At 37.1% G+C, this 23,035-nt stretch overlaps 1 protein-coding gene across 1 annotated transcript in view; it reads left to right on the forward strand.

The window, feature by feature from the left end:
• Positions 1 to 23,035, forward strand: part of LOC138324205 (integrator complex subunit 1-like) — a 46,240-nt gene that overhangs the window by 21,887 nt on the left and 1,318 nt on the right. Inside the window, exons 21-42 of the mRNA XM_069269286.1 lie at positions 453 to 592; positions 1,173 to 1,282; positions 2,396 to 2,435; positions 2,756 to 2,795; positions 3,046 to 3,113; positions 3,479 to 3,518; positions 8,598 to 8,716; positions 10,412 to 10,474; positions 10,690 to 10,746; positions 10,934 to 11,020; positions 11,288 to 11,435; positions 13,753 to 13,900; positions 15,256 to 15,546; positions 15,663 to 15,750; positions 16,261 to 16,481; positions 17,711 to 17,837; positions 19,024 to 19,157; positions 19,436 to 19,628; positions 19,857 to 19,981; positions 21,807 to 22,003; positions 22,363 to 22,433; positions 22,900 to 22,991. Of these exons, the coding sequence (XP_069125387.1) occupies positions 453 to 592; positions 1,173 to 1,282; positions 2,396 to 2,435; positions 2,756 to 2,795; positions 3,046 to 3,113; positions 3,479 to 3,518; positions 8,598 to 8,716; positions 10,412 to 10,474; positions 10,690 to 10,746; positions 10,934 to 11,020; positions 11,288 to 11,435; positions 13,753 to 13,900; positions 15,256 to 15,546; positions 15,663 to 15,750; positions 16,261 to 16,481; positions 17,711 to 17,837; positions 19,024 to 19,157; positions 19,436 to 19,628; positions 19,857 to 19,981; positions 21,807 to 22,003; positions 22,363 to 22,433; positions 22,900 to 22,991 (2,599 nt within the window). The remainder of the gene's footprint in view (positions 1 to 452; positions 593 to 1,172; positions 1,283 to 2,395; positions 2,436 to 2,755; positions 2,796 to 3,045; positions 3,114 to 3,478; positions 3,519 to 8,597; positions 8,717 to 10,411; positions 10,475 to 10,689; positions 10,747 to 10,933; positions 11,021 to 11,287; positions 11,436 to 13,752; positions 13,901 to 15,255; positions 15,547 to 15,662; positions 15,751 to 16,260; positions 16,482 to 17,710; positions 17,838 to 19,023; positions 19,158 to 19,435; positions 19,629 to 19,856; positions 19,982 to 21,806; positions 22,004 to 22,362; positions 22,434 to 22,899; positions 22,992 to 23,035) is intronic.

Below are 23,035 nucleotides of genomic sequence, written 5' to 3' on the forward strand. Positions count from 1 at the left end.
TATCCTTCTGTTGTTTGTAGGCGTGTCAGATAGAGATAAAGCCTGGCCTTATCAGTGTCTGTATAATCTACTTATCCTTCTGTTGTTTGTAGGCGTGTCAGATAGAGACAGAGCCTGGCCTTATCAGTGCCTGTATAATCTACTTATCCTTCTGTTGTTTGTAGGCGTGTCAGATAGAGACAGAGCCTGGCCTTATCAGTGCCTGTATAATCTACTTATCCTTCTGTTGTTTGTAGGCCTGTCAGATAGAGACAGAGCCTGGCCTTATCAGTGTCTGTATAATCTACTTATCCTTCTGTTGTTTGTAGGCCTGTCAGATAGAGACAGAGCCTGGCCTTATCAGTGCCTGTATAATCTACTTATCCTTCTGTTGTTTGTAGGCATGTCAGATAGAGACAGAACCTGGCCTTATCAGTGTCTGTATAATCTACTTATCCTTCTGTTGTTTGTAGGCGTGTCAGATAGAGATAAAGCCTGGCCTTATCAGTGTCTGTATAATCCACTTATCCTTCTGTTGTTTGTAGGCGTGTCAGATAGAGACGGAGCCTGGCCTTATCAGTGCCTGTATAATCTACTTATCCTTCTGTTGTTTGTAGGCGTGTCAGATAGAGACAGAGCCTGGCCTTATCAGTGCCTGTATAATCTACTTATCCTTCTGTTGTTTGTAGGCCTGTCAGATAGAGACAGAGCCTGGCCTTATCAGTGTCTGTATAATCTACTTATCCTTCTGTTGATTGTAGGCGTGTCACATAGAGACAGAGCCTGGCCTTATCAGTGTCTGTATAATCTACTTATCCTTCTGTTGTTTGTAGGCGTGTCAGATAGAGACAGAGCCTGGCCTTATCAGTGTCTGTATAATCTACTTATCCTTCTGTTGTTTGTAGGCGTGTCAGATAGAGACAGAGCCTGGCCTTATCAGTGTCTGTATAATCTACTTATCCTTCTGTTGTTTGTAGGCGTGTCAGATAGAGACAGAGCCTGGCCTTATCAGTGTCTGTATAATCTACTTATCCTTCTGTTGTTTGTAGGCGTGTCAGATAGAGACAGAGCCTGGCCTTATCAGTGCCTGTATAATCTACTTATCCTTCTGTTGTTTTTAGGCGTGTCAGATAGAGACAGAGCCTGGCCTTATCAGTGTCTGTATAATCTACTTATCCTTCTGTTGTTTGTAGGCGTGTCAGATAGAGACAGAGCCTGGCCTTATCAGTGTCTGTACACTACTTATCCTTCTGTTGTTTGTAGGCGTGTCAGATAGAGACAGAGCCTGGCCTTATCAGTGCCGGTATAATCTTCTTATCCTTCTGTTGTTTGTAGGCGTGTCAGATAGAGATAAAGCCTGGCCTTATCAGTGTCTGTATAATCTACTTATCCTTCTGTTGTTTGTAGGTGTGTCAGATAGAGACAGAGCCTGGCTTTATCAGTGTCTGTATAATCTACTTATCCTTCTGTTGTTTGTAGGCGTGTCAGATAGAGATAAAGCCTGGCCTTATCAGTGTCTGTATAATCTACTTATCCTTCTGTTGTTTGTAGGCGTGTCAGATAGAGACAGAGCCTGGCCTTATCAGTGTCTGTATAATCTACTTATCCTTCTGTTGTTTGTAGGTGTGTCAGATAGAGACAGAGCCTGGCCTTATCAGTGTCTGTATAATCTACTTATCCTTCTGTTGTTTGTAGGCGTGTCAGATAGAGACAGAGCCTGGCCTTATCAGTGTCTGTATAATCTACTTATCCTTCTGTTGTTTGTAGGTGTGTCAGATAGAGACAGAGCCTGGCCTTATCAGTGTCTGTATAATCTACTTATCCTTCTGTTGTTTGTAGGTGTGTCAGATAGAGATGGAGCCTGGCCTTATCAGTGTCTGTATAATCTACTTATCCTTCTGTTGTTTGTAGGGCCTGTCAGATAGAGACAGAGCCTGGCCTTATCAGTGTCTGTATAATCTACTTATCCTTCTGTTGTTTGTAGGCGTGTCAGATAAAGACGGAGCCTGACCTTATCAGTGCCTGTATAATCTACTTATCCTTCTGTTGTTTGTAGGCGTGTCAGATAGAGACGGAGTCTGGCCTTATCAGTGTCTGTATAATCTACTTATCCTTCTGTTGTTTGTAGGCGTGTCAGATAGAGACAGAGCCTGGCCTTATCAGTGTCTGTATAATCTACTTATCCTTCTGTTGTTTGTAGGCGTGTCAGATAGAGACAGAGCCTGGCCTTATCAGTGACTGTATAATCTACTTATCCTTCTGTTGTTTGTAGGCGTGTCAGATAGTGATTGAGACTGGCCTTATCAGTGTCTGTATAATCTACTTATCCTTCTGTTGTTTGTAGGCATGTCAGATAGAGACAGAGCCTGGCCTTATCAGTGTCTGTATAATCTACTTATCCTTCTGTTGTTTGTAGGTGTGTCAGACAGAGACAGAGCCTGGCCTTATCAGTGCCTGTATAATCTACTTATCCTTCTGTTGTTTGTAGGTGTGTCAGATAGAGACAGAGCCTGGCCTTATCAGTGTCTGTATAATCTACTTATCCTTCTGTTGTTTGTAGGTGTGTCAGACAGAGACAGAGCCTGGCCTTATCAGTGCCTGTATAATCTACTTATCCTTCTGTTGTTTGTAGGTGTGTCAGATAGAGACAGAGCCTGGCCTTATCAGTGCCTGTATAATCTACTTATCCTTCTGTTGTTTGTAGGCGTGTCAGATAGAGACAGAGCCTGGCCTTATCAGTGCCTGTATAATCTACTTATCCTTATGTTGTTTGTAGGCGTGTCAGATAGAGACGGAGCCTGGCCTTATCAGTGCCGGTATAATCTACTTATCCTTCTGTTGTTTGTAGGCGTGTCATATAGAGACAGAGCCTGGCCTTATCAGTGCCTGTATAATCTACTTATCCTTCTGTTGTTTGTAGGCGTGTCAGATAGAGACAGAGCCTGGCCTTATCAGTGTCTGTATAATCTACTTATCCTTCTGTTGTTTGTAGGCGTGTCAGATAGAGATAAAGCCTGGCCTTATCAGTGTCTGTATAAATCTACTTATCCTTCTGTTTGTTTGTAGGCGTGTCAGATAGAGACGGAGCCTGGCCTTATCAGTGTCGGTATAATCTACTTATCCTTCTGTTGTTTGTAGGCGTGTCAGATAGAGACAGAGCCTGGCCTTATCAGTGCCTGTATAATCTACTTATCCTTCTGTTGTTTGTAGGCCTGTCAGATAGAGACAGAGCCTGGCCTTATCAGTGTCTGTATAATCTACTTATCCTTCTGTTGATTGTAGGCGTGTCACATAGAGACAGAGCCTGGCCTTATCAGTGTCTGTATAATCTACTTATCCTTCTGTTGTTTGTAGGCGTGTCAGATAGAGACAGAGCCTGGCCTTATCAGTGTCTGTATAATCTACTTATCCTTCTGTTGTTTGTAGGCGTGTCAGATAGAGATAAAGCCTGGCCTTATCAGTGTCTGTATAAATCTACTTATCCTTCTGTTGTTTGTAGGCGTGTCAGATAGAGACGGAGCCTGGCCTTATCAGTGTCGGTATAATCTACTTATCCTTCTGTTGTTTGTAGGCGTGTCAGATAGAGACAGAGCCTGGCCTTATCAGTGCCTGTATAATCTACTTATCCTTCTGTTGTTTTGTAGGCCTGTCAGATAGAGACAGAGCCTGGCCTTATCAGTGTCTGTATAATCTACTTATCCTTCTGTTGTTGTAGGCGTTGTCACATAGGACAGAGCCTGGTGTCAGTGTCTGTATAATCTATAGTAGATAGATAAAGCCTGGCCTTATCTGTTGTTGTAGATAGAGACAGAGCCTGTATAATCTACTTATCCTTCTGTTGTTTGTAGGCGTGTCAGATAGAGACAGAGCCTGGCCTTATCAGTGTCTGTATAATCTACTTATCCTTCTGTTGTTTGTAGGCGTGTCAGATAGAGACAGAGCCTGGCCTTATCAGTGTCTGTATAATCTACTTATCCTTCTGTTGTTTGTAGGCGTGTCAGATAGAGACAGAGCCTGGCCTTATCAGTGTCTGTATAATCTACTTATCCTTCTGTTGTTTGTAGGCGTGTCAGATAGAGACAGAGCCTGGCCTTATCAGTGTCTAGTATAATCTACTTATCCTTCGTTGTTTTGTAGGCGTGTGTCAGATAGAGACAGAGCCTGGCCTTATCAGTGTCTGTATAATCTACTTATCCTTCTGTTGTTTGTAGGCGTGTCAGATAGAGACAGAGCCTGGCCTTATCAGTGTCTGTATAATCTACTACCTTCTGTTTTGTAGCGTGTCAGATAAGACGCTGGCCTATCAGTGCGTTATCCTTCCTTTGTTGTTTGTAGGCGTGTCAGATAGAGACAGAGCCTGGCCTTATCAGTGTCTGTATAATCTACTTATCCTTCTGTTGTTTGTAGGCGTGTCAGATAGAGACAGAGCCTGGCCTTATCAGTGTCTGTATAATCTACTTATCCTTCTGTTGTTTGTAGGCGTGTCAGATAGAGACAGAGCCTGGCCTTATCAGTGTCTGTATAATCTACTTATCCTTCTGTTGTTTGTAGGCGTGTCAGATAGAGACAGAGCCTGGCCTTATCAGTGTCTGTATAATCTACTTATCCTTCTGTTGTTTGTAGGCGTGTCAGATAGAGACAGAGCCTGGCCTTATCAGTGTCTGTATAAATCTACTTATCCTTCTGACCTGACAATGAGGTGTACAATTAAATAATGAGTAGTATTTTACTTTTATATTGGAACTATTATGACATTTGAAGAATTTTGTCCGTAAGTTCAATGAGCATTACAAGGAGGTGTACTGATGAGTTTGCTTTTAGTAGTCGAACTGGTCTCACCGATTAGTCCTTATAGACTCTAGTATAACTATCTGTAAGGGTTAGGATTGGGACAAGGAGGTATCACTCAATGGCTAATGTTTTAGTAGGTGAAGCGTACCACTGAAGGTAATATAGACCATACACTAACTATCTCTGTAATGTGTCAGGAACCAGGAAAGGAGGTGTATCATGTGTCAAGGTTATAGTAGTGAATGTCTCATGTGGACACTGATGGCTTCTAATAGACCTCTACACTAATTATCTCCGTATTATCAAGGAAGGGATGACAAAGGAGGTGTATCATGGGTAAGGTTATCATCGTGAACTGTGTAGGCAGCCTGACATGGGAGGCGTACACTTAAACTATGTCCGGTAAGGCAAGGATGGCACTCTTATCCTGTTCCTTTTCCTATACTGGAACTTACTCTTATAATACCATTACCGCTACACTTTTGTATTCCCTCTTTTTCGTATTACATTCTTTTTCCTCAATTACATTCCTACTTTACTCATGGATAAGGTTGTTTGTTGTTGTTTTTTTTGCTTCCTGAATACTTTTCTAGACATCTACGACTTTCTGATAATTCCTGAAGGCAAGGAAACAGACATAGGATGAGTTACTCTTGGGTTTTTCTCTTTAGTAAGTGAAACTCTCTGACGTTTTCTTTCTTTTAGTATTTTTACACTAATCTATCTCTTTAAGGGCGAAGGAGGAATGGACGAAGCGGGTATGTTTGACTCTATTTTTATCTTTCGTATTTGTGAATTACTCTCTTCAATTCCAGGCTCTTCTTAGAAATATTCTACTTAAAAAACTTTCTCCGTATAGGGCTAAGAAGCACATCTCAAGGTATTTGTTCTCTTTCCTAAGGTTTCTATGTCTTGAACAATCTCACTGACATACCTCTCTTTTTAGACCTTACACTAAACAATTTTCGTAAGGTCAGGAGGTTTGGACAAAGGAGGAGCTACTCTTTGGGTTAGGTTTGTAGTTAGTGCACGGTCCCTCGACTGAACAACTACTATAGTAGACCTTTACACTAACTATATCAGTATAAGAGGCAAGGAGATGGGACAAGGTGTGATGTGACTCCATAGGTAAGGTTTTAGTAGAGAACTGTCCTCACTGAAGACACTGAATGGACCTCTATACTAACTACCTCTACACTAACTATCTCCTACCGGTATAGGGCAAGGAGCCTGACAAGGAAGGGCCTCAGGTAAGGTTTTAGTCGTGTGAACTGACACTGAAGGCTCTTATAGATCTCTACACTAACTATCTCCGTAAGGGCAAGGAGCCTGACAAGGAGGCATACTCATGGGTAAGGTTTTAGTAGTGAACTGTCACACTGAAGGCTCTTATAGACCTCTACACTAACTATCTCCGTAAGGGCAAGGAGCCTGACAAGGAGGTGTACTCATGGGTAAGGTTTTAGTAGTGAACTGTTTACACTTTGTACTCACTGATACAAGGCTTAAGGCTCTTATAGACCTCTCTACACTAACTAACTTCTCCGTAAGGGCAAGGAGCCTGACAAGGAGGTGTACTCATGGGTAAGGTTTTAGTAGTGAACTGTCACACTGAAGGCTCTTATAGTGACCTGTACACTAACATGTAAGGGCAAGGAGCCTGACAAGAGGTGTATCTACTCATGGGTAAGGTTTTAGTAGTGAACTGTCTCACACTGAGACGGAGCCTGGCCTCAGGTCTGTATATACTTATGTCTACTACTTAACTATCTCCGTAAGGGCAAGGGCAAGGAGCCTGACAAGGAGGTGTACTCATGGGTAAGGTTTTAGTAGTGAACTGTCACACTGAAGGCTCTTATAGACCTCTACACTAACTATCTCCGTAAGGGCAAGGAGCCTGACAAGGAGGTGTACTCATGGGTAAGGTTTTAGTAGTGAACTGTCACACTGAAGGCTCTTATAGACCTCTACACTAACTATCTCCGTAAGGGCAAGGAGCCTGACAAGGAGGTGTACTCATGGGTAAGGTTTTAGTAGTGTGTCTCACTGAAGGCCTCTGACCTCTACACTAACTATCTCCGTCAAGGAGCCTGACAAGGAGGTCATGGGTAAGGTTTTAGTAGTGAACTGTCACACTGAAGGCTCTTATAGACCTCTAATCTACTACTAACTATCTCCGTAAGGGCAAGGAGCCTGATGACAAGGAGGTGTACTCATGGGTAAGGTTTCAGTAGTAGAGCCTGAACTGTCTCACTGTATAGAGGCCTCTTATAGACCTCTACACTAACTATCTCCGTAAGGGCAAGGAGCCTGACAAGGAGGTGTACTCATGGGTAAGGTTTTAGTAGTGAACTGTCACACTGAAGGCTCTTATAGACCTCTACACTAACTATCTCCGTAAGGGCAAGGAGCCTGACAAGGAGGTGTACTCATGGGTAAGGTTTTAGTAGTGAACTGTCTCACTGAAGGCTCTTATAGACCTCTACACTAACTATCTCCGTAAGGGCAAGGAGCCTGACAAGGAGGTGTACTCATGGGTAAGGTTTTAGTAGTGAACTGTCTCACTGAAGGTCCTCTTATAGACCTCTACTCTAACTAACTATCTCCGTAAGGGCAAGGAGCCTGACAAGGAGAGTGTACTCATGGGTAAGGTTTTAGTGTAGTGAACTGTCATCACTGAAGGCTCTTATATAGACCTCTACACTAACTATCTCCGTAAGGGCAAGGAACCAATGAATCGTTACATGAACCGTGATAAAGGTGTACAGGTAATTAAACACTCATGGCTATGATCTGGCAGCCGTCACTATGACAAAACACCGAGCTTGCCTTGGATTTTCTTGGCACGTGGCAACAAAAAATCATCCGGATTATTGTGAGAATTTATTAATGAAAACTACATTCCTTTCCCAAAATAGAGTTCCAGATTTCCGGACTAGTGAGAATAAATAACGTTTTCCAGACTATTGGTAACTGGATTATTGCAGGTCCACTGTATGTAAGGAAAACAGATTGTAATGAACACAGCATACTAGATCAATTAAATGTATTGCCATTACAGTTTTTTTGGTCATTTGACATGAAAAGTTTACCAATTGTTGTTATTTTCTGGGTTAATCTGAAATCCAATATGGCCGCCAAGCTACCGGTGCTATTTAGCTGAAACTTGCCTGAAATTATCCTGACCTAGTGTTGTTATTGTTCGGGACGAATCATGACCATCATGACACCATATATAATTCATTTCCTATTTGACTGTTGCCCAGGTTGTCAGATGACCAAAAAAGCCCATTGGCCCCTTGTTTCAAAGAAAATCATTGCTTTACTTTACAATTTTTATTCATTATCCCCTGCTTTCACTGAAATGGGGGATATTAATTTGGGTTTGTCCGTCCTTCTGTCTGTCTGTAAAGCTTGGTTTCTGTGTAATAACTGCCACAGATCTTAAGCGATTTTTTTGTTACTTTGTTAAATATGCTAAGGGTTTGAATGAGTTAGCTTGGCACTTTCATCAGACTCTATTTTGTGGAGTATTGTCCCTTTGATTAACGAAAAAGGCATTTTTGGCTGTTTCTGTTTAATGACTCCTGCAAATATTACTGGATTTTTTTGAAACTCGGTAACATGGTTAAATGTCTCAGGGCCTTGACCAAGTTCGATTAGACTTTGACTGGACCCTATTTGGCGGAGTAATAGGCCTTTTATTAACAAAAGCGGGGAATATAAATTCCATGAATTTACTTGTAATATGTGAATCTATCTTCAGATTATACACTTATGTTTTCAATATTTTTTCTTTGAAATTATTCTGATGAATATTTTGACAGATGTTGATGATGCAGAAATGAAATCTCCAGAAACTAAGGAGGACAGTTTGTGGAGACCATGTGCAGCCCCAGAGAAACAGGTTCCCAAACAGGCTGAGATAGTGAATGTTCTCTCAAAGGTATTTACAATAGAGTGATTGCAACATTTTATTTGTGCTACAGTTGTCTTTAATTGTCATTTTGATAAAACATAGTTATTTTCAAGAGGATGGTATTTTTGTGATTCCATGGGAAAATGATTACGACAATTTGATTCATGAAATATTGAAAAGTAATAATTCACATAATGGCTGGCAACCTATTATCATGATGTACCCTTAATCTTGATTTTGAATGGCACGATATACAAAATGCCATTTTTATACTTTTTGTGTATAGAAAGATGACACATACCAAATTATCAACAATATTTTCAAGTTTTAGAAGAAAATTCAATATTTAGATTAAAAATGGCAAATTTCAGTAAATCTTACCTCACAAGAATGACATTAGTCAGGGGGGAGCATGGTATCGGCTTTATTCTAAGATGAATAGTACCGATTTGCATATCGTCAATTTCCAATGATGTCAGACAACAGTGTTCAAAGAACAAAAGTTGGAAAGGAGATAATTCAATCTAAGTAACTTGACACAAAAAACACTGGTCGAGTCGCCTAAGTGCTTTTGACCAGACGACAAAATACAAGGTAGACCACTATGTCAATTTTGTTTGTTATTTCAATGTTTACAGAATCAATCACCACCGAAAATCATTTAAATATCTTTATCTTTTATTAAAAAGCCAAGCTTTCATAAAAACATGTTGAAATTATTCGTTATTTTGCCAGAAATCGATGGTGAAATTGGGACCGCATCTTTCCTTCGTAGTCTGAATCTTATGATATCACTGGTGGCAAACAAGACAGGTTTTCTCTCTTTTGTATGAACATTTTCACATCAAATACTTTTTTTTTAATCATTTAGATATTTGTGAATGTATTGATACTAGACGTAATTATTTCATCACACCTAACTATTTTTAATGTTTTTTTGAAAAAAAAAATCATGATAATGGGTAGAGAAACTTGACGTGATCACGATATGTTTTAGCCTTTTTCCAAGGCTGTTTTTATTATAAAATTGATAATAAATCGATGTAACTGTTACTAAACTGAACTGTTGTGAGGTAAAGATTATTTAGATACCTAGAAATCCAAAATTAGATACAATATTTAGAAAAAAATAGAGAAAAATCTCCATTTTTTCAGGATAATAGGCCGCCAGCCAGTATACACCCTGAAAGCGAAATCACAAAAATTCATTATGTCTATATTTTATAGATTTTAATTCATCTTCATATTTCTAGTCAAATTGATCTCAAACACACTAATTACTTAATTGTGACAATTTTAAGTAAATAGATTCTAATCTTTTCAAATATTCCTGATTGCTATTCATGTGTAACATATCTCAAAACTTTGACATGTGCACAGAGTACGGCGGACAGGACTGCCAATGTTTTGGATATCTGCAAGATATTTCAGTTTCAGGTTACGGTGGCCAATCAAAGAAAACAACACAATGCGGTTTTGTTATGTTATTTATTCTAAATACAACACTTCTTTGTACAAATTGCAAGCATTTATGGGGAATATTTTGCATTGAAATTGTCACCTTCATATATCCATTTTGGGACTCCCTGGACATATTTTTTCCCAAATATTTTGATGCGCAAGGTATTTTTTAGCATTTTCAGCCCTAAAAAGTACCTGTGCAAATTACACTGGTGCGCAAATTATACAAGTTTTTATGGTATTGTCTTGTTTTAATTCTAGGTATTTACTGCCGATGGTAAGCGGGACCCTGATACAGATCTCCAGTTCCACAGGTTGATTGCTGTAAGTGGTGCTTAGGAAACGTTCTACTTCATTTGATCAATGAATTAATGTTGTTATTAATGTTCTTCACTCCAAATCAAAGTTTGTTCTAATCCTTTATCTATTTTACAATGATTGCAAACAGCCCTAGAGCCACTAGAAGCTCCCCTTGAAGTCTAAAGCATAATACCATCTTATACATTCTAATTTGTAAACACATTTTCTTTTATTTTCAGGATATAACTTCAAGAAAAGCTGAAATATCACAGATTGTTGTTGAAGTTTTGTTTGAGGTAATTCCATTTTGATTACTTTACACATGAAATTTGATATTCTAATTGAAATATTTATTATAGATTAAATTTGTGTAATAAAATTGCATTTAATAAAGAAAAGACAACATGTATGAACTTTGCATGGTGAAATTTGAGCTTATTTTGATTTGTGGTTTTCTACCTTTGTTTGTGTTTAATTTTACAGAGAACAAGGAATGAGGCGTTATTCAGAGACCGGTTTTGTAGGCATGTGAAAGCTTGTCCGCTGCTGAAGTCTCTTGTAGCCTGTAAGGTAGGTATCAACATACAATAGTCCTCAGTCATCACTCATTTAAAACTTTATTTTACTGCCCATTCACTATACTACTGTTACTATTATTTACCAGCTTGGTACTGTTAACTAAATATCAGTGAGGATAATTTGGTATCTACAAATTTTGACACATTTCACCATGTCCAAATTTTGTATTGTTGTCAATCAACCCTACATTAAATGTTATGAACCGTAAACCATAATTGGTGATTTATTAAATAAAACTTTTTTATTTGAATCACATAGAGTGTCAGTAAAGACTCCCTCCACCAGTTGATGATGTCGCTGAGTGGTGCTGACCAGACCATCTCATCACCCGCTGTGTCTGTTATAAAGCACTTCATCCTTCACTCCAGTCCATCAACAAAGTCTTCACCTTATCCAAATCTTAGTGGTATGTCATTCCTTGACAAAAGTTACGACCTGTCTAAGCCTCTCTCACTGACAAATCTAGCCTCTCATGGTAATTCATTAGATTAAACATCTAGATACATGTAGTTGTCTTGGATTCTGATTGGAAGATCTAGTTTCACAAAAAACTTAGCAAACATTTAATAGATTTACGATTTGACGTACTTTGTCAAAGATTTAAACTTTTCCTCCATGCACTGTTCCCTAAAATTATTTTTAGGTCACCTGAGATGAAGTCTCAAGTGACCTATTCTAATCGCCTATTGTCCGTGCGTCGTGCGTCATTCGTCGTGCGTCGTATGTGTGTAAACAATTTACATTTTCGACTTCTTCTCAAAAACTGCTGAAGCAATTTCAATGACATTTTGCACAAACCTTCTAAGGCATAAGGCCAATCAAAATTGTGAATTATATGGTCCCCACTCCCCAGGGGGCTGTGGGAGGGGCCAAAAGGGGTAAAATTGAGTAAAATTTCAAAAATCTTCTTCTCTACTCACAGATGTGGTAGAATCAAATACTCTTCATAGATAGAAAGGTCTTAAGGTCCTTTACAAAAATTGTGATTTATATAGTTTACTATAGTTTATATTGGGAAAACACATTTTTGCGCATTATTTGGTCATTTGTTATAGGAAATGAGTCAAATGTAGTCAGGATTATCAGTATGAGATTGCCATTTAATCCTATCAACAAATTTTCTATGACTGACCCCCAGGGGCCTTAGGGGCAGGGTCAAATAGGCTAAAACTTCAAAAATCTTCTTCTGAAATTCTGGAAATAGTAGAATCAAATACTTTTCATAAATAGAAAGGTCTTAAGGTCCTTTACAAAAATTGTGAATTATATGACCCTTGGGTCTCACGTTTCCCCCTTGGGAGGGGGTCAAGTTTACTATAGTTTAAATAGGGAAAACACATTTATGAGCATGTTTTGCTCAATTTTCATTGGAAACGAGTCAATCTTGGTTAGAATTATTAGCCTGAGATAGCATTTTAATATCATATCCACATTGGTCCTGGCCGACCCCCTAGGGGCAGAGGGGCGGGGCTAAAAAAGGGTCAAATAGGCTAAAACTTCAAAAATCTTCTTCTGAAATTCTGGAAATGGTAGAATCAAATACTTTTCATAAATAGAAAGGTCTTAAGGTCCTTTACAAAAATTGTGAATTATATGACCCTGGGGTCTCACGTTTCCCCCTGGGGAGGGGGTCAAGTTTACTATAGTTTAAATAGGGAAAACACATTTATGAGCATTTTTTGCTCAATTTTCATTAGAAACGAGTCAAACTTGGTTAGAATTATTAGCCTGAGATAGCATTTTAATATCATATCTATATTGGTCTAGGCCGACCCCCTGGGGGCAGAGGGGCGGGGCCAAAAAAGGTCAAATAGGCTAAAACTTCAAAAATATTCTTTTAAAATTCTGGAAATGGTATAATCAAATACACTTTATAGATGAAAAGGTCTTAAAGTTTGTTTATAAAAATTGTAAATTATATGACCCTGGGGTCTCCTGTTTCCCCTTGGGGAGGGGGTCAAGTTTACTATAGTTTATATAGGAAAAACACATTAATGAGCATTTTTTGCTCAGTTTTCACAGGAAATGAGTCAAACTTGGTTAGAATTATTAGCCTGAGGTAGCATTTTAATATCATATCCACATTGTCCCGGCCGACCCCCTGGGGGCAGAGGGGCGGGGCAAAAAAAGGGTCAAATAAGCTAAAACTTCAAAAATCTTCTAAAATTCTGGATATAGTAGAATCAAATAATTATAGATGGAAAGGTCTTAAGGTGTTTTATAAAAATTGTGAATTATATGACCTTGGGGTCTCACGTTACCCCCTGGGGAGGGGTCAAGTTTACTTAAGTTTATATAGGAAAAACATATTTGTAAACATTATTTGCCCAATTTTCGTAGGATATTAGTCAAACTTGATTAGAATTATTAGCCTAAGATATAGCATTTTAACATCCATATCCGTCCTCGATGACCCCCTGGGGGACCAGAGGGGCAGGACCAAACAGGGTCAAAATGATTAAAATTTCAAAAAATACCTCTAAGTTCATAGGTTTGATGGAAGCAAATACTCTTCATAGTCTGAAAAGTCAAATTTATAAATCACTGACCAACTTCAAGGCCCAGCATATAGTGTTTACGGTATATATCTTTAATTTGTTTCATTATTTGTTTCATTATATATTGTAACTCAGGTGACCGTTAAGGCCCATGGGCCTCTTGTTGATAAATGTTGTGTGTCTTTTTCAGTTTCTTTGTCAGTGATTCCTTTTATTATTAAATAGATTTGGTAAAGAAAAAATCACCCGCTGATGAAGGTCACCTTGAGTCTCGGTTAACATCTTGTATGAGGTCAGCCATGGCCAGCCAGACCTCAAGTGAAGTTGTCAGTAATGTCTGTCAGACAATGATACAAACAAACACACCAAACAGGTATTTAGTTTTCTCAGATACTCATAGAAATACTAACAGATACACCACACAGGTATTTAGTTTTCTCAGATACTCATAGAAATACTAACAGATACACCACACAGGTATTTAGTTTTCTCAGATACTCATAGAAATACTAACAGACACACCACACAGGTATTTAGTTTTCTCAGATACTCATAGAAATACTAACAGACACACCAAACAGGTATTTAGTTTTCTCAGATACTCATAGAAATATTAACAGATACACCACACAGGTATTTAGTTTTCTCAGATACTCATAGAAATACTAACAGACACACCACACAGGTATTTAGTTTTCTCAGATACTCATAGAATACTAACAGACACACCACACAGGTATTTAGTTTTCTCAGATACTCATAGAAATACTAACAGATACACCACACAGGTATTTAGTTTTCTCAGATACTCATAGAAATACTAACAGATACACCACACAGGTATTTATTTTAGATTTAGAAATACTAACAGACACACCACACAGGTATTTAGTTTTCTCAGATACTCATAGAAATACTAACAGATACACCACACAGGTATTTAGTTTTCTCAGATACTCATAGAAATACTAACAGATACACCACACAGGTATTTAGTTTTCTCAGATACTCATAGAAATACTAACAGATACACCACACAGGTATTTAGTTTTCTCAGATACTCATAGAAATACTAACAGACACACCACACAGGTATTTAGTTTTCTCAGATACTCATAGAAATACTAACAGATACACCACACAGGTATTTAGTTTTCTCAGATACTCATAGAAATACTAACAGATACACCACACAGGTATTTAGTTTTCTCAGATACTCATAGAAATACTAACAGATACACCACACAGGTATTTAGTTTTCTAAGATACTCATAGAAATACTAACAGACACACCAAACAGGTATTTAGTTTTCTCAGAGACTCATAGAAATACTAACAGTTTCTATTGTGCTCTATTCATGTACACAAGTTTTGTGTCTCAATGACTATTTTTAAGTGACACAATATTGATACTAATTCTTTGTTAACTCAAAAAGACATCGACAAACACTCTGTTGCCGTCTAGTACACTCCATTCACAAATCCTGTCCCATATAACTAAAGGGAGGCTATCTGTCTAGGACTACAACAGCTTAGAAGGTGTTGAATGATTAAAAATACAAAAAAAATACCTGTAGACTTAAATCTTATATTTCCTTTAAAATTGATTGCCATCTGCTAGTCAGAATCTTTTATAGAAATATGTATGCATTAAGTAAACTAAATGTAGAAATGTTTCTGTGTGAGTAACCACAGTATATGGTGACTTATAACTGCCTCAACACCCAGATCTGATGTGGACACCTCGATGCACACCCTGTTATTGGACTGGTTAGAACTTCTCGACCCTGAACTGGTGGCTCAGGCACCCGACCTTCAACACCAACTCATGTTCTCACCAACCAAAGGTACTAAACAGGTGTCGGAGGAAACGTCCGCTCAGAGCAAGTCATGTGACCCTCAGTCAGGTCGTAGCTATAGTAACCAGGCCTATCTGCTAGCCCTTCTCACACATCAGAGTAGCTGGTCAGCTCTCCATAGGTCCATCAACACACTACTACACAAGTCTCCGTCTAACAGGTAGGTAACAAGAAATTACTAAGTGTGTTAAAACAATCATGGTGGCCTTTATCTTATGTATGCTCTCTTTTATCTCAAAGTGAAAATTTGTATGATATATTGATGCTGTATTACAGTTTCTGTCCGACCACTGTGCTGGACTTTCTCTGGGCATGCTTGCAGATTCCTAAGATATGGCAAGGTAGAGAGCAGAAAGTATCTGTGGTAAGTTGTGTTGGAACCAAGTGAAGGGCCAACATGCTCTGAAACGTATTGTTAAAAGCATGAAAATACTTTAATCTCTTTTACCTTTAGATTTTATAACTTTAACAAGTTGCCTCCATTAGTTATATAGTTCATATACGCTTTAAAAACTAGTTACTTGTTTGTATATTATGGTATTCGACCCAATAAGCGCCCAGGTGTTTGAAAAATTGAAAAATGAAAAGGTGCTAATAAAACTTGACGAAATTATTGCAAATCTATACAGTTTTGTGTAGTTTTGGTCTTTATTTATGCGTGGACAATTGAAATCGAGGCCTTAAAAAGGGAGAGGGGCGCTTATAGGGACATGGGCGCTTATTGGGTCAAATACTGTATTTGCTGGATTCATTGTTGCCAGACAGGATATATGAATGATGACATGGATTAACAGGTAGATGTATTAATCTGGTATATGTAATGTATACCAACTAAAGATGCTTTGATCATTAATCAGTGTGTGGAAATTTACAGAAACAGCCGGTGGAGAATGTCTTAAGTATGAGTCAGGACCAGCTGGAGACCATTCTGAATTATATAGTAGAGGAAGCAGTGACCAATGAGTCCGGCCAAACTGACCACAAGGGAATACCACTGTCTAGTCGAGTGGAGTTACTGGTCACTTGTACCAACAATGAGGAGAGCAACATCAAATTTGTGGCGAAGCAGGCACAAGATGCACTGACTGACAACAGGTCAGCTGAGATACAATGTTATAATTAAAGGGACAATTCGGTTTAACAGGTCAGCTGAGATACAATGTTATAATTAAAGGGACAATTCGGTTTAAGAGTACATTAAAACTTGCACATATTTCAGAAACAAATCACTTCTAATGGAAATTAGATTAGTTGGTTTAACCGTGATATGTCAGAAAAGCCCACTTTAGTCAAATGTATGTGAAATATTCTATCACCATTACACATAGCCTTGTATGCCCAACCCTGACCCTTGCCTGTGTAGTAGAGATTTTTTTGTCTACAACTACTCAAATTTCATCAACTCCTCAGTGGTTATGCATTGCATTTATTTAACGTGCGTGACTTTGACTCGGGTAAGGGTACAGCATACATGTTGTACCTGCTTAATCGTATTGATCAACGATTTAGAATCTCAATGGTATTAATCAAAATACTTACAATGTTGTGGAATTTGTTACTATTTCTTGTCATATGTTTCATAAGGAATGTAGAACAATACATTTATGTCATATTTTGCTTCATGGTTATGTAACGAATAAGCCTCACTGAATTGTCCCTTTAATAGTTCATTATAATTAACAGGTGAGGCAGATACAGTGTTATAATTAATAGTTCATTATAATTAACAGGATAGGGAGATACAATGTTATAATTAATAGTTCATTATAATTAACAGGATAGGGAGATACAATGTTATAATTAATAGTTCATTATAATTAACAGGATAGGGAGATACAATGTTATAATTAATAGTTCATTATAATTAACAGGTGAGGCAGATACAATGTTATAATTAATAGTTCATTATAATTAACAGGATAGGGAGATACAATGTTATAATTAATAGTTCATTATAATTAACAGGATAGGGAGATACAATGTTATAATTAATAGTTCATTATAATTAACAGGTGAGGCAGATACAATGTTATAATTAATAGTTCTGATAGGATTGTTCTGGTCCATATCAATGTATTGTTTATTACAAAAGTATTATTGATCACCTATGATGGCACAAATTAAGTGGAAATGCTCATAAAAATAATGTTTTTGAATTTGAAGAAAAAAGAATTACTAATTTAAAATCAACTCAAGAAATAATTGGCTCTTTTTGTACTTTGAATGAATTAAAATGATACCAATGTTGTTGTTTAAAACTTTAATGACCTTCAAAAATATAAAATTTCAAAGTCCCCATCTGTAGTGAATTGTTGATTTTACAGACATAAAAGTGTACACCAGAAGGTCCTGGTGGAGCTGTATGCCCAGTGTCCTCGACTGTTGTCATGGTTACCTGATATCTCCACCTCTCTTACCGACAAATGTCTCTCCCAGGAAACTGTCATCCAGGTAGGTGTCTATAAACAGGTGATAATCTCATCAGTCTTGTTAGTTTGGTTTGATGTGTTATCACAGAGGACATGTTAGCATGGAGGCAATAATTAAACACTTCTTTCAAAAATGATGAATTTTGCTACAGTACATCAAAAGATAACTGTTAACCATAGATCAAGGTAAAAAACCCATGTATTTGATTTGTTTAATGGTGTTTTGTTACAGTTAGAATGATATTAAAATCTTTAATTGCTACTAGAGGAATATTAAATAGAGAATGGCCTATAAAGATGGACAAGGTTCTTCAGGGATAAAGTGAAGTCTGGTATATTTGCTGATTTAGTATCAATTGTATTTATAGGATATATATATAAGGATATGAAAAAAATGTTTTATTTGACCATAGATGCAAGTTTGAATCCTGCTTGTAAAAGTTATCTCCCCTGTTCCCTCTCTTTGAATGTTTGTTAATTGATAAAGGGGAGATAAGATTTTTAGGACTGTAATTGATAAAGGGGAGATAAGTTTGTTTGGACTGTAATTGATAAAGGGGAGATAAGTTTGTTTGGACTGTAATTGATAAAGGGGAGATAAGATTGTTTGGACTGTAATTGATAAAGGGGAGATAAGATTGTTAGGACTGTAATTGATAAAGGGGAGATAAGTTTGTTTGGACTGTAATTGATAAAGGGGAGATAGATTTTAGGACTGTATTGGATAAAAGGGGAGATAAGTTTTGGACTGTAATTGATAAAGGGGAGAGATAAGATTGTTAGGACTGTAATTGATAAAGGGGAGATAAGTTTGTTTGGACTGTAATTGATAAAGGGGAGATAAGATTGTTAGGACTGTAATTGATAAAGGGGAGATAAGTTTGTTTGGACTGTAATTGATAAAGGGGAGATAAGATTGTTAGGACTGTAATTGAGATAAGATTGTTAGGACTGTAATTGATAAAGGGGAGATAAGTTTGTTTGGACTGTAATTGATAAAGGGGAGATAAGATTGTTAGGACTGTAATTGATAAAGGGGAGATAAGATTGTTAGGACTGTAATTGATAAAGGGGAGATAAGTTTGTTTGGACTGTAATTGATAAAGGGGAGATAAGATTGTTAGGACTGTAATTGATAAAGGGGAGATAAGATTGTTAGGACTGTAATTGATTAAGGTGGAGATTATTCTTTATAATCACTTTTCCAGGTTGATCTGATCTCGTTCCGTTTGCTAACAAGCTTAGGACATGCTGGCCATGGTCGAAGGAATGAGGATCGTATGCATGACGCTAATATAGCGTGTCGTAAACTGGCTTCCCAACATCCTCTTCTGATGTTACGGTATGTACACATGCTAAAACTGCTGTCATTACAGTGCCATTATCATTTACAAGTAATTTAGATTATATCATATATTTGTAAATATACATATTTTAGCTTATATCATATATTTGTAAACATACATATTTTAGCTGCTATGTTTGAACACTTTTTTGTGGAACAAATTTTGCAGCAAATCATGATTGTGCTAGGCTTAATACAAATTCATGCAATTATTTCACTGACATACCAAAACAGGTACATTTAGTCTAGATAAAATAGGTAATTTTGTGTTACAGTCAGTTGCCGATGATGAGCGCCCTACTGAAAGGAAAGACTCAGTTTAAGTTAGGACAGCTCCGTCACAGGAACTACCTCCAGCTATTTACACATATCCTTGGCTTACTGGAGGCCATGCAGCCATTGGTGTTTAGGAGAGACTACAGTGCCAGTCACAGTGACATCCTCGAGTCCTTTATCTCACTCTTACAGGTCTGTAGTATTATTTTGTTGTATGTAAATCCTGTTTTACACATCAAAAGTTCTGATAAGCGTCATTGGCTTTATGAAATAACCTGTATTGCTGTGTACCACTTGTGTATCATCAAAATTTATTCATAAATAAACTTTCAAAAATTGATATACGGTTTGTCCACACAAAACACTTAACTACATCTTATAATCAGTGAAATCCATAAGTAACTGTGACTTTTGTTTCAGGGACATGGTATGGAGAGAATACTGGCTCCAATAGTAGTAAAATTTATTAGGTACCTTCAGAACTACATGATGTGTGAGCCCCAGCATTCTATAAACGTTCTACAACCACATGTAGGAGTATTCAGGTAAGATCTTATTTAGTTACTAATGTTGTTTTTACAACCACATGTAGGAGTATTCAGGTAAAATCTTTTTTAGTTACTTATGTTGTTTTTACAACCACATGTAGGAGTATTCAGGTAAAATATTGTTTAGTAACTAATTTTGTTTTTACAACCACATGTAGGGGTGTTCAGGTAAGATCTTGTTTAGTTACTAATGTTGTTTTTACAACCACATGTAGGAGTATTCAGGTAAGATCTTGTTTAGTTACTAATGTTGTTTTTACAACCACATGTAGGGGTGTTCAGGTAAGATCTTGTTTAGTTACTTATGTTGTTTTTACAACCACATGTAGGGGTGTTCAGGTAAGATCTTGTTTAGTTACTAATGTTGTTTTTACAACCACATGTAGGGGTGTTCAGGTAAGATCTTGTTTAGTTACTAATGTTGTTTTTACAACCACATGTAGGGGTGTTCAGGTAAGATCTTGTTTAGTAACTAATGTTGTTTTTACAACCACATGTAGGGGTGTTCAGGTAAGATCTTGTTTAGTTACTAATGTTGTTTTTACAACCACATGTAGGGGTGTTCAGGTAAGATCTTATTTAGTTACTAATGTTGTTTTTACAACCACATGTAGGGGTGTTCAGGTAAGATCTTGTTTAGTTACTAATGTTGTTTTTACAAGCACATGTAGGAGTATTCAGGTAAGATCTTGTTTAGTTACTAATGTTGTTTTTACAACCACATGTAGGAGTATTCAGGTAAGATCTTGTTTAGTTACTAATGTTGTTTTTACAACCACATGTAGGGGTGTTCAGGTAAGATCTTGTTTAGTTACTAATGTTGTTTTTACAACCACATGTAGGAGTATTCAGGTAAGATCTTATTTAGTTACTAATGTTGTTTTTACAACCACATGTAGGAGTATTCAGGTAAAATATTGTTTAGTAACTAAGGTTGTTTTTACAACCACATGTAGGAGTATTCAGGTAAGATCTTATTTAGTTACTTATGTTGTTTTTACAACCACATGTAGGAGTATTCAGGTAAAATCTTATTTAGTTACTTATGTTGTTTTTACAACCACATGTAGGAGTATTCAGGTAAGATCTTGTTTAGTTACTAATGTTGTTTTTACAACCACATGTAGGAGTATTCAGGTAAGATCTTGTTTAGTTACTAATGTTGTTTTTACAACCACATGTAGGAGTATTCAGGTAAGATCTTGTTTAGTTACTTATGTTGTTTTTACAACCACATGTAGGAGTATTCAGGTAAAATCTTATTTAGTTACTTATGTTGTTTTTACAACCACATGTAGGGGTGTTCAGGTAAGATCTTGTTTAGTTACTAATGTTGTTTTTACAACCACATGTAGGAGTATTCAGGTAAGATCTTGTTTAGTTACTAATGTTGTTTTTACAACCACATGTAGGAGTATTCAGGTAAGATCTTGTTTAGTTACTTATGTTGTTTTTACAACCACATGTAGGAGTATTCAGGTAAAATCTTATTTAGTTACTTATGTTGTTTTTACAACCACATGTAGGGGTGTTCAGGTAAGATCTTGTTTAGTAACTAATTTTGTTTTTACAACTACATGTAGGAGTATCAAGTTAACATATCTGCTGTGTCAGAAATATGATGCTACAAATATATAGTGTATTGCCGAGAATGGGACATTACTTATGATGTTATCAGCGGTTAACTGTTCAGACACTGACCAAGTTAGCAGGTTATATATAAGGCAGCTTTTACAAATTGGCTGACTAGCAGCAAGAAGTTCTCTGAATCATTTTTCCAAACAGAATTGTAATGAGCCGTTCCTGTTTTCTCTATTTCCAGTAACTTGACCACAGTCTACCCCGACATGCCCACTCTCAAGTCCCTGTTAGCAGGGCTGACCCTGCCAAGACAGACAGAGAGTGACACTCCCCACCAGGTAGATATGACCCTGGGTCTGGCCCGCCCCACCTCGCCCTGGACCGTGGGACAGATAGCACCGTACCTACAGCGACTACAGAACGCCACAGACTCATCAAGTAGGTCACATTAACAATGGGACTTAATAAGAATTGAAATTCAGTTTTATAAGAATCAGATTGTTGTTGAATTAGGTCATCAGTACAGCCTGTATTTAATTTGTATGATGTTATATCTTTCTAGATATCATGAACATTTTTTTGCAATAAACTTAAAGTTACTCTGGATCTTCTACTTTCCCAGATATGTTTTGTTTGATGTGTTTACTTTTTCGATATTATAGATGGTTGATCAAATACTAGATATTATGAATATTTTATTAATTTTCCAGCTATTATGGATGATTTATTAATTTTCCAGATATCATGGATATTTCATTAATTTTCCAGATATTATGGATGTTTCATTAATTTTCCAGATATTATGGATGTTTTGCAAGACCTGGATGAGACATCAAAGAGAAAAGTTGACATTCTAGAGCACTTCCTGGTATATATTTATTTTATTGGTCACTTGCTTTTAAAATGGTTTTCATGAAATTCAAATTTCAAAAACAGTTTTCGTAAATTTAAAGAGAAAATCTTTAATTTTATATTTGGTGATTAGATTATCATTAAGTAACCATGTACATAATGTATTCATTGTAAACGGACTGTTAAATAACTATTCTCCTTTAATGAACTCTGTTATGTATGATACATTGTACGGTAGTACAGGGACAACACAATACTTCAACTTAAACATGTTTGTGCTAATACCAGTATTAATACCATACATTAGAAGATTTTTCAGGATGATATTTTCACATTTTCTTAAAAATATAATTTTCTATTTTTGAACAGAGATCAGGAATTTTTTGATCGGCAAAAATAACCGACTATACTGTTTGAAATACATGGCATTTATTATAACTTGTACGGAATGTACCTGACTTTATGTTTTATGTTGGTTACAGGGCGACCTGAAGAAGTTGTTGTTAGACCTGAACGATAAGATCAGGAACACATGCTACTCACTCATCATGAGGTATATCCGCCAGGTGCCAAGGTGAGATTTCAGAAATAATTTTTCATTTTATAATGTTGCACATT

The sequence above is a fragment of the Argopecten irradians genome, chromosome 5 (assembly GCF_041381155.1).
Source record: "Argopecten irradians isolate NY chromosome 5, Ai_NY, whole genome shotgun sequence".
Taxonomy (NCBI): Eukaryota; Metazoa; Mollusca; class Bivalvia; order Pectinida; family Pectinidae; genus Argopecten; species Argopecten irradians.